At 35.5% G+C, this 12,739-nt stretch overlaps 1 protein-coding gene and 1 long non-coding RNA gene across 2 annotated transcripts in view; one reads left to right on the top strand and one right to left on the bottom strand.

The window, feature by feature from the left end:
- The window catches only part of atxn7l1 (ataxin 7-like 1), a 30,732-nt gene extending 21,540 nt beyond the window's left edge, over positions 1 to 9,192 (top strand). The window contains exons 9-11 of the mRNA XM_084111684.1: positions 594 to 923; positions 2,988 to 3,261; positions 7,350 to 9,192. Coding sequence (XP_083967810.1) covers positions 594 to 923; positions 2,988 to 3,261; positions 7,350 to 7,367 — 622 coding nt within the window. The 3' untranslated portion in view covers positions 7,368 to 9,192. The remainder of the gene's footprint in view (positions 1 to 593; positions 924 to 2,987; positions 3,262 to 7,349) is intronic.
- A 505-nt stretch (positions 9,193 to 9,697) lies between these two features.
- On the bottom strand, positions 9,698 to 11,951 carry LOC311081243. Its single transcript, XR_014605846.1, has 2 exons — positions 10,460 to 11,951; positions 9,698 to 9,959 (listed from the first exon to the last, which is right to left on the bottom strand). It is a non-coding gene; the product is annotated as an uncharacterized lncRNA (long non-coding RNA).
- Positions 11,952 to 12,739: the final 788 nt, after the last annotated feature.

A 12,739-nucleotide genomic window follows, 5' to 3' on the forward strand; every position in this document is an offset into this window, starting at 1 on the left:
ATATAACCTAAAATATTAATTATATTTAATAATGCTATAAAAATATAACTTGATGAAATAAATATTGCAATGCATCCCAATAATAGATTTAATTTTCTGGTAACAATAAGGTTTCATTAGTTTAATACTTTAGTTAATATGAATTAAGAATGAACAATACTACAGCATCTATTAATTTAAATTAATGTTCATTTTACTAATGCATTATTAAAATCAAAAGTTGTGTTTGTCAACATTAGCTAATGCACTGTGAACTAACAATAACAAACAATACACGGCTGAATAATATTAACTAAAGATGTTAGTTAATACATTATCTAATGTTAACTAATGAAACCTTTTTGTAAAGTGTTAGCAATTTTCTTTATGCAAAATATTATTTTAAATTTTTTCTTTGATTTGGGGGTGAAATATGACCCAGATGTTTTAAGTTTTTAACTTTAGGCAGAAACAAATGAAATGTGACTGGCTCGAGTCAAGCTGTGTAATCGCACACAATGCTTTCTTTCGCTCTGTAAATGCACATTATTTAGGTTAACGTGCCACAAAGCTTCCTACCACAGGCCAATGATGTCATATCCTGTTTGCCACAGGAAAGTCCCCCTAGCGGTGGAGAGCATGACGAGCTCGTGTGAAGGTTCTCCCCTGGGCTCAGCGTTTCTCACGGCTCCTGTGGACAGCGTCTCGATGCTCTCGTACTCCTCCTCTCTCTCTCATAACGGCGCTGGTGTTTTCTGCATCAGGGACCCTGATCCCGGACCCGATCCCGGACCCCGACTGCAGAGGAGTAAACCGGCCAGGACACCCAAAGCCTCAGGGGAAGGACCGGGACCCAAAAGACGGAAAGCGCCTCCCGCTTCTGAATCAGCGGCTTACAGGAAAAGCGGGAACAGCTACCATCTCCCTCCGCACATCAGTAACGGGTAATGATACTCCATACATATCACGATACTGAACTCACGATACCATATTATTGCGATACTCCAATATGAAAAAATTAACAGTGCATGAGATATGTGTGCAATAATTCAGTAATCCACTATTATGCTCTGAAAAACAGACATAATTTAGTGTTTCACAGCCATTTTCATGCTTCTCTTCTCTTCTCTTCTCTTCTCTTCTCTTCTCTTCTCTTCTCTTCAACCCTGTGTTTGTCTACTATACCTTTAAGACTTCTTTATGTAAATAATGAGTATCTCTAGGGGTGTAAAGATACACTCATGTCACGATTCAATACATCTCATGATACTGAACTCACGATACCATATTATTGCGATACGCCAAGACATATGATTGAAGCTTAACAAAAAATGTACAGTTGATTAAAATGCTGAATTTGATATTACATTGTGTGTGTAAATGAATAGTCTTGAACTTGGTGCTGGAAACCCAAAGCACAGGACAATAGAGACACCAGAATAACAATATTCATGATTCTGAAGCTGAAAATACAGAATTATTATAGACGAATATGCTTGTACTCTCTCACTGACTAGATATATTTAAAATAATGTTGCACTTTTTACAGGTAATAAGACATTTGGCATTATCAGGACACACAAATATTCCCACATTGCATTATTATACATTATATTCAGCATTATACACTCACCTAAAGGATTATTAGGAACACCATACTAATACTGTGTTTGACCCCCTTTCGCCTTCAGAACTGCCTTAATTCTACGTGGCATTGATTCAACAAGGTGCTGAAAGCATTCTTTAGAAATGTTGGCCCATATTGATAGGATAGCATCTTGCAGTTGATGGAGATTTGTGGGATGCACATCCAGGGCACGAAGCTCCCGTTCCACCACATCCCAAAGATGCTCTATTGGGTTGAGATCTGGTGACTGTGGGGGCCATTTTAGTACAGTGAACTCATTGTCATGTTCAAGAAACCAATTTGAAATGATTCGAGCTTTGTGACATGGTGCATTATCCTGCTGGAAGTAGCCATCAGAGGATGGGTACATGGTGGTCATAAAGGGATGGACATGGTCAGAAACAATGCTCAGGTAGGCCGTGGCATTTAAACGATGCCCAATTGGCACTAAGGGGCCTAAAGTGTGCCAAGAAAACATCCCCCACACCATTACACCACCACCACCAGCCTGCACAGTGGTAACAAGGCATGATGGATCCATGTTCTCATTCTGTTTACGCCAAATTCTGACTCTACCATCTGAATGTCTCAACAGAAATCGAGACTCATCAGACCAGGCAACATTTTTCCAGTCTTCAACTGTCCAATTTTGGTGAGCTCGTGCAAATTGTAGCCTCTTTTTCCTATTTGTAGTGGAGATGAGTGGTACCCGGTGGGGTCTTCTGCTGTTGTAGCCCATCCGCCTCAAGGTCGTGCGTGTTGTGGCTTCACAAATGCTTTGCTGCATACCTCGGTTGTAACGAGTGGTTATTTCAGTCAAAGTTGTTCTTCTATCAGCTTGAATCAGTCGGCCCATTCTCCTCTGACCTCTAGCATCAACAAGGCATTTTCGCCCACAGGACTGCCGCATACTGGACGTTTTTCCCTTTTCACACCATTCTTTGTAAACCCTAGAAATGGTTGTGCGTGAAAATCCCAGTAACTGAGCAGATTGTGAAATACTCAGACCGGCCCGTCTGGCACCAACAACCATGCCACGCTCAAAATTGCTTAAATCACCTTTCTTTCCCATTCTGACATTCAGTTTGGAGTTCAGGAGATTGTCTTGACCAGGACCACACCCCTAAATGCATTGAAGCAACTGCCATGTGATTGGTTGATTAGATAATTGCATTAATGAGAAATTGAACAGTTGTTCCTAATAATCCTTTAGGTGAGTGTATATAGCAGTTTAATGTAGTACTGACACTAAAACTCTGAAAACTTGAATTTTTTCTCACACAGTAATTTTCATTTTGGGTGAACTATCCACGATACATATTGTTGCAGTTTTGTATTGCAATATATTGTGTCCTGATATACTGTATTGTTCCTCCCCTAGTAACGGGACGGCCGCCCTCAGCATGCGGGCCAAGCCCCGGTTCGGCAGTGTGGATGTGTCCCTCCCGCAGGCGCTCACCGGGGATCACGGGGCCGTCTCGTCTCACAACACACTGTCCTACACCTCCTCTGATGGGAGGAAGAGGAAGAGCGCCGGATCGAGCGACAAACCCAGTAAAAGCACCAAATCCCCAGCACTGGACGGGATGTTCAGGAAGAGCAGCTCCGCTCTGCTGTCGTCAGTCGAGACGGCCCACGGCGTCCTCAACACACAGGTGAAACACACTCTTTCTAGCAACACGATGTCGAAATGCAGAAATGCATCCTTACTAGCAGAGGTGGACAAAGTACACAACTTCCTTACTGGAGTGAAAGCACAGATACTACTAGTCAAATTTTACTCAGTTACAAGTAAAAGTTGTAAAGACCGATTTTTACTTCAGTAAAAGTACAGAAGTACTCGTTTTTAAAAGTACTTAAGTATCAAAAGTAAAAAGTAAATGTTAATGCACTGTTTTATTATTGTTGCACTGTTGTATGTAATACTTACAGTACCTTATGCCTCTGAATCTATGCCTGCCCTCATATCAATATCACATTTATTTCTAGAACACAGTTCCAGTAGTGGGATGAATGTGAGATTGAATAAGTCACTCAATAACGGACACCGAAATGGCTGTTCTCTAAAATAGTGCCATTGGCTTTTAGTATGAATATGTTAGCCTTAATGTTATCTATAAGCTAGTGTTACTGTTATCTATAAGCTAGTGTTACTGTTATCTATAAGCGTTATCTATAAGCTAGAGCTTAAATCGGGCCCAAAAAATCAAGCCCGACCCAACCCGAGCCCGAGCACGTTGTGTCCGAGCCCGGCCCGACCCGACACGTTCACTGTAATTATGAGCCCGAGCCCGATTTAAACCCGACCATTTTTAATATGTGGGCCGTTATAACCAGGGGTGGCGCCAGAATTTTTTTTAAGCAGGTGCTGCTGTGCTCATTTAGGCTACAGGAGGGAGCTGCGCAGTTATATATATATTATAAATACTATTAATAAATGAGCAAAAATTGGCCACGCAATATTCAATATTCAATTATTTTAATTATCACAATTAAAGTTTTAATTTTATTAAATTGAACAAGCACAACATTCAGCATTCAATCAAATATTCTTAAATATTCATTATTATTAATAATGTTACTTCAACATATTGTTATTTCAACATAATATGTGTGAGCAACAAGCAAGATGTGCATTTGTAAATTCGGTGACAGCGTGTGTTACGAGTTTCAAATGGTGTAAGTGACCGCGGCGCGCCGGCGACTTCATGTCATGATTATAATATCTGCTATATTGCTTTTTATGTATTAAAACCAGGCAATTGGTTGATGGAAAATGTATTAAAATTAAGACACAATTTATACTAAACGAAATTCACTTTAAAGAAAAGCTTTCTTCAAAACAAAACTTAAACTTGAAACTATGTGCTTATTTAATGGCTAAAACACGTAGGCTACTACAGACTCTCTTTTTGTACAAATTGCAGCACATTCATTTAATTCTGAATTTTGCACATGTAAGTTGAAAGGCATTTGTTTGTAGTAAAACATATCTGTAACATTTATCAAGTTCATAATTGTGCGTGCATTCATTAATTATTATCTTAATGAATAGACCTAATGCGACAAGGAAGAAGCATGCAAACTGCATTGTTTGTTTATTCAGAAATAGTTGAATGGATCGGAAAACAAAGTAACAAAAGCGGATATTGAGGCCTGAGGCTGACTACTATAATAATTTCTGTCATGGCAAGACTGCTTGTCTGTTCATCGTCGAAGTCCCCGTTTTTTTTGTTTTTTTGTTTGCTGTCATAGGTGCGCATTTAATGCACGAGACAAAGCCAACACATTATGTTGTCACTCCCCACGACTAGTTTAAAATGTGTCCATACCTCCGATTTTCCTCCAAACTTGCTCCAAAGTTAATTCTCCTGTTTTAATTTTTTTCTTTGCTTCTTCAAGATCCATGTCGCACTTAGAATAGCAACAGAATAGCCTACAGCACGCACAGCAGGTGTGATGCGTCACGCGTGCGAGACTGCGAGTGCGAGTGGACTAGACGCTGCGCATGACACGTGACATGCTTTATCAAGGGCCCGACCCGACCCGGCCCGAGGACAGTGGCGGGAAATATCGAGTCCGGGCTCGGGCTCGGGCAGAGAATTAAAGCTCTACTATAAGCTAGTGTTACTGTTATCTATAAGCTAGTGTTACTGTTATCTATAAGCTAGTGTTACTGTTATCTATAAGCTAGTGTTACTGTTATCTATAAGCTAGTGTTACTGTTATCTATAAGTTAGTTTTACTGTTATCTACTGTTATCTATAAGCTAGTGTTACTGTTATCTATAAGTTAGTTTTACTGTTATCTACTGTTATCTATAAGCGTTATCTATAAGCTAGTTTTACTGTTATCTATAAGCTAGTGTTACTGTTATCTATAAGCGTTATCTATAAGCTAGTGTTACTGTTATCTATAAGCGTTATCTATAAGCGTTATCTATAAGCTAGATTTACTGTTATCTATAAGCGTTATCTATAAGCTAGTGTTACTGTTATCTATAAGCGTTATCTATAAGCGTTATCTATAAGCTAGTTTTACTGTTATCTATAAGCTAGTGTTACTGTTATCTATAAGCTAGTGTTACTGTTATCTATAAGTTAGTGTTACTGTTATCTACTGTTATCTATAAGCTAGTTTTACTGTTATCTATAAGCTAGTGTTACTATTATCTATAAGCTAGTGTTACTGCTATCTATAAGCCAGTGTTACTGTTATCTATAAGCTAGTGTTACTGTTATCTATAAGCGTTATCTATAAGCTAGTTTTACTGTTATCTATAAGCCAGTGTTACTGTTATCTATAAGCTAGTGTTACTGTTATCTATAAGCTAGTGTTACTGTTATCTATAAGCGTTATCTATAAGCTAGTTTTACTGTTATCTATAAGCTAGTTTTACTGTTATCTATAAGCTAGTGTTACTGTTATCTATAAGCTAGTGTTACTGTTATCTATAAGTTAGTGTTACTGTTATCTACTGTTATCTATAAGCTAGTGTTACTGTTATCTATAAGCTAGTGTTACTGTTATCTATAAGCTAGTGTTACTGTTATCTATAAGCGTTATCTATAAGCTAGTTTTACTGTTATCTATAAGCTAGTTTTACTGTTATCTATAAGCTAGTGTTACTGTTATCTATAAGCTAGTGTTACTGTTATCTATAAGCGTTATCTATAAGCTAGTTTTACTGTTATCTATAAGCTAGTTTTACTGTTATCTATAAGCTAGTGTTACTGTTATCTATAAGCTAGTGTTACTGTTATCTATAAGTTAGTGTTACTGTTATCTACTGTTATCTACAGTATAAGCTAGTTTTACTGTTATCTATAAGCTAGTGTTACTGTTATCTATAAGCTAGTGTTACTGTTATCTATAAGTTAGTGTTACTGTTATCTACTGTTATCTACAGTATAAGCTAGTTTTACTGTTATCTATAAGCTAGTGTTACTGTTATCTATAAGCTAGTGTTACTGTTATCTATAAGCTAGTGTTACTGTTATCTATAATCTACTGTTACTGTTATCTACTGTTTTCTATAAGCTAGTGTTACTGTTATCTATAAGCTAGTGTTATGTTATCTATAAGCTAGTGTTACTGTTATCTACTGTTTTCTATAAGCTAGTGTTACTGTTATCTATAAGCTAGTGTACTCCAAAACAATGACAAAATTCGCATTTAGAAGACCTGAAAATGAAAATCAGGTTGATGTCAGAATCCAACATCAGATTGACGTTAATCTCCAACATGGACAGACGTTGTATTGTGGTTGAAAATGAAAATCGGGTTGACGTCAGAAACCAACATCTATCATGTTCTGACGTCAACCCGACTTTCATTTCCAAACAAAATGCAACCCCTGAAACCACAATCATCCTCTGACTGACATTTCTTCTTTCTACTCAAGGAACTTGACAGAATTGTAGTGGAGTAAAAAGTACGATATTTGTCTTTCAAATGTTGGGGAAGTTAAAGTAAAAAGTTTCCAGAAAAAATAATTTGATACTCAAAAAGTGTACTTAAGTACAGTACTCAAGTCAATGTACTTTGTTACTGTCCAAGATTGATAATATTTGTTATTATTAATTATTTTTGTTATTGTATACACTTGAATTTTTTCTCTCACAGAAATGTTTATTTTGGCTGAACTATACGCAATATATATTGTCACTATCCACGATACATGTTGCATTTTTGTATTGTGATATATTGTGCCAGCCCTGCTAACCACCAGCCTCTTCTGCAGCCCAAGGTCCCTCACTGACGCTGTGGCTCCTGAGGGCCGCCGGTCCTGCCTTTATCCCACCGCTGCCTCCGATCGCTCGGCGTTCCCTACAGGGCTTCTTCCACTCCGCAACCATTAGGAATAAACCTGTCGTTGGAGACTTTACGGAAGATAATCTCCTTTTGAAATGACGATACTCACGAACTTCAGTTTCACATGGATTCAGATTCTTTTGATTTAACCAGTTTCAGACATTCAGCGATACACATACGGAGTTTTATTTTGGTTTTCATGTGGATGGAGGGAAACCCCTTCAGACTCAACCGTGTCAATCTAAAGTGCACTTAATTTCATGCCTGAACTTCACAAAAGGAGGGGAAAACTACCAAGGGAATATTTTACAGACGCTTTTTTTGTTTGTTTTTGTTTTTTTGGCAAGTTGTATTTTTCTAAATTGGATGAATTTAGGTTTTTGAGTATTTGTTTTTTGACACACATGTGTTTTGTGGATTTAAAAAAAGTCAGGAGTCGTACTCATGTTGTAAAGCAACTTTTAACCGGTGATGAATTTTGTATAATAATTTATCGTCTTTATTAATTTTCTAACTGACCTGATTAGTGCTTCACACGTTGAGCAGAAGTATATTTGTATGCCATTTTCAAAGTTTTAAGTATTATTGAGACCCTATTGTTGGAAATGTGTGTAGATATCTTTTATTATATATATTTTTTTGTTGTATTTATTGTTAGCATCTCTCAGAGGTTCAAGGATTTAGTGGTTTCGATCTTCCTCAGTCAGATGTATCTTCATAGACCTAAAAACGAAAGGGCCGATCGTTTCTGCGCTCGTCCCGTTTAATAATCACTCTCGGATGATTTTTTTAAAGGAATACTGACTGAAATGATGATGTACCCACAGTTTTCTAGAGGAAAGGTACATTGCAGTGAGCCAGTATTGGCAATCGGCCGAGGTCTGTTGCCAATTTTATTTTTTTAAGATGTCATGAGGTCAATATGTGGACCTTTTAGTGTTTAACCACCTGAAATGAAGACCTTCTCAGAGACCTTCTCAATTTACTTCCTATTTACATTATTTAGCAATACATTGATCAAAAAGTGACATTTATATACTTTCTATTTATCACAGAATCAAGGTTTCCACAAATATATTAAGCTGTTTTCAACACTGATTTAATAACCAGGAATGTTTCTTGAGCATCAAATCTGCATATTAGAATGATTTCTGAAGGATCATGTGACACTGAAGACTGGAGTAATGATGCTGAAAATTCAGCTTTAATCACAGGAATAAATTACATTTTACTATATATTCACATAGAAAACAGCTGTTTTAAATTGTAATATTATTTCACAATATTTACTGTATTTTTGATCAAATAAATGCAGCCTTGAAGAGCAAAAGAGACTTATTTCAAAAACTAATTTTTTTAATTAGTAGTGTACATAGACATGGTCTCGTGCATTAAAATAAATGTTACGGCACATCATGACCGACGTTTTTACATAAATAAGTACGGTTGAATCTCACTGAATATATTCCATGTTGACATCAGAGGTGAAGTGAGCTGACCTCACCAAACAGAAAATTATGATTATTTCCAAACAGGTTTCCCAAAGCTTTTTGATCTCTGAGAAGGTCTTCATCGCTAGCATAAGAATATTAATATTCAAAGAGACAGAACTCTTGTAAAGATCCTTTTTTTGTGCACTTTTCTTCAAGATTTGAGTACTCTTTTATTTATGGAAGTATTGATATATGAATCATGTATAGTTGTTTCGACTGTGCAAAGACGATACGCTCTGTGAAAGCCAGCTTCTTGTTTGCTGTGACCCCCCCCCCCCCAAAAAAAAAAACATGTAGGATTTTTACCGTGTTGCCTTGATGCCAATGTGAACCAGAGCTAGAAACCAACCGGATCCCTTCAGCACCGTCTCTCATGGGTGAAGAAGTGCTTCCATGTGGAGTTTCTCCAATCCATCCACGCCGGAGAGAGAAAACGGTCTGGGATGAGAGGATGTTCGTTACATGTTTTGCCTTTTCCCATTGCACATCAATCATTAGAGATTATTCTATGGAATTATTGACACAATAATATATTTTTTCAAGTAAACTGAATGAGTCCGATTGCAATTGTAATGTTTCTGATCTGAACCCCTTTGTCTCTTATTGATCTTATGGCTCTTTGTTTTGGTCCAATAAGTGCCACAAAAAAACTGTGTACTACAGTTCATCAATAATGTTGAACTGTAACTGTATGAAGTATTATTATATACACGTCCCTCTTGTAGAAATTAATGAATGTTACCATGGCATAGCAGTGCAATTTTTATTTTTATTTATATATATCTTTTTTATATTTAATATTTTTTTTATTTTACTTTTGCATTTTTTTATTTATTTTTGTTTGTGTTTTATTTTTGTTTTCATCTTATTTTCATTCACTAGACTGATTTTACAATGAATTGAGTGAGATTTCTATGGAAGCTCGTTTCCGCCACAGAATAAAACAAATTTATATCTCACAATTCTGACTTTATAACTCGCAATTCTGACTTTATAACTCGCAATTGTAAGTTTATATCTCACAATTCTGACTTTAACTCGCAATTCTGACTTTATAACTCGCAATTGTGAGTTATAAAGTCAGAATTGTGAGATATAAACTTACAATTGTGAGTTAAAGTCAGAATTGTGAGTTATAAAGTCAGAATTGCGAGTTAAAGTCAGAATTGTGAGATATAAACTTACAATTGTGAGTTAAAGTCAGAATTGTGAGTTATAAAGACTTTAACTCGCAATTCTGACTTTATAACTCACAATTCTGACTTTATAACTCACAATTCTGACTTTAACTCACAATTGTAAGTTTATATCTCACAATTCTGACTTTAACTCGCAATTCTGACTTTATAACTCGCAATTGTGAGTTATAAAGTCAGAATTGTGAGATATAAACTTACAATTGTGAGTTAAAGTCAGAATTGTGAGTTATAAAGTCAGAATTGCGAGTTAAAGTCAGAATTGTGAGATATAAACTTACAATTGTGAGTTAAAGTCAGAATTGTGAGTTATAAAGACTTTAACTCGCAATTCTGACTTTATAACTCACAATTCTGACTTTATAACTCACAATTCTGTCTTTATAACTCACGCAATTCTGACTTTATAACTCGCAATTCTGACTTTATATCTCGCAATTCTGAATTTATAACTCGCAATTCTGAATTTATAACTCACAATTCTGACTTTAACTCGCAATTCTGACTTTATATCTCGCAATTCTGACTTTATATCTCGCAATTCTGACTTTATAACTCACAATTCTGACATTATAACTCTCAATTGTAAGTTTATATCTCACAATTCTGACTTTATAACTCGCAATTCTGACTTTATAACTCGCAATTCTGAATTTATAACTCGCAATTCTGAATTTATAACTCGCAATTCTGACTTTATATCTCGCAATTCTGACTTTATAACTCACAATTCTGACTTTAACTCGCAATCCTGACTTTAACTCGCAATTGTAAGTTTATATCTCACAATTCTGACTTTATATCTCACAATTCTGACTTTATATCTCGCAATTCTGACTTTATAACTCGCAATCATGACTTTAACTCGCAATTCTGACTTTATATCTCGCAATTCTGAATTTATAACTCACAATCCTGACTTTATATCTCGCAATTGTAAGTTTATATCTCACAATTCTGACTTTATATCTCGCAATTCTGAATTTATAACTCGCAATCATGACTTTAACTCGCAATTTTGACTTTATAACTCCCAGTTCTGACTTAAACACGCAATTCAGACTTTATAACTTGCAATTCAGACTTTATAACTCGCAATTCAGACTTTATAACTTGCGATAGTTTATATCTCGCAATTCTGACTTTAACTCACAATTGTGAGTAGGCTATGTCACGCAATTCTGAAAAAAAGTCAGAATTGCGAGATGTAAACTTGAAATTGCGATTAGTGATTTTTTTATTCTGTGGCGGAAACAAGCTTCCATAGATTATAACTGTCAGATGGTTTAATTAGAATTGTTGTATTTTAAGCTACATTCTCAGTTACACATTTATCTCAAAAACGCACAGTTTGTTTTTTTTCTGTGAAAGAGAAAGACACTTCGCTTGCTTCCACCTAAAGGAACACGCCTGATGCAATATGAATTAATTCTGTAATAATCTCCATACAGTCAGTCTGATCGGATCAGTTTGTGATATTGTTGCATGTGTGCAGTCTACTACTTTGCCATTATTAGTGAATGTCATCGCTAAACAGGTGGTTTGTCATAACACTGCACTATCAGCCCTGTTATTGAGGTTATTTCCACCTTTACTCTTGCGTGATGCGTATGTTCATAGATGTATTATAGCGACACCTTCCCAGCCGTAACAATTGTAAAGATTTCGAAGGCCTTATTTTTATACCTGGACTCATCAGAGGCATTTCTCTCATTCCCGTGTCCTTTATACAGTGTGTGTCCTGTTGGCCCATGTGTTCTCAATGATATAGATGTGTATTTTCGGGTTTGATGATATTTTGCATTTCAGCTGTTACAGAAATACATTTTTCTTACCTGCTTCACTGCGTTCTTGAAGTGTCTGTGCCGAGAGTTTATTTATTTAGTGTTTAGTCTTACAGAAGAACAGAGGGGCTTAAAGCCCTGTTATCTATCTATCTATCTATCTATCTATCTATCTATCTATCTATCTATCTGAATCTCGGGCATTGGTATCCTAGCAACTGAGGAAAGGTCAGAAGTTTACTTGGTATTGCCAGCTTATAATCACTTAATTTTTTTATTTTTTACATTCTATTCATATACTATTTTGGATTCGATTAATCTAAATATTGATCATTACTCTTTATTTGATCTATTATCTCAAATAATAATAATAGTCCTATAGTTATATTAATATTATATTCTTATATCGATACTATGTAATTTACATAGTATAGATATAATAACAATAGCCTATTATTTGTAGTTCTAGACTAAATGTGAACATGTATTTACTCATCTCACTTGCACAAAAACACATTCAGTATTCCTCAAAATGAATAAACAGTAAAACGCAAACTCTGATTATTATTCAAATCTGCAATAATCAAATATACTAAATTTAAAAAGTATACTTTATGCATTTAATCTCACTTTATTAAGCAATATCTTTGCTGCTGACCTTCAATGATTCATTAACCATACTAATAAGAAAAAATACTTTATTGTAGTATGGATAACTTATAATTAACTTAAATATAACTTTTATACAAAGCTATTAAAACAATAAAAAAGTAATATTTTAATAAAAATATGGAAATAACGAACTTTTTTACATTTATAAACAAACTTTTTGAGTCCATTAGAATG

The sequence above is a fragment of the Abramis brama genome, assembly GCF_963993115.1.
Source record: "Abramis brama genome assembly, chromosome: 4".
Lineage (NCBI taxonomy): Eukaryota > Metazoa > Chordata > Actinopteri > Cypriniformes > Leuciscidae > Abramis > Abramis brama.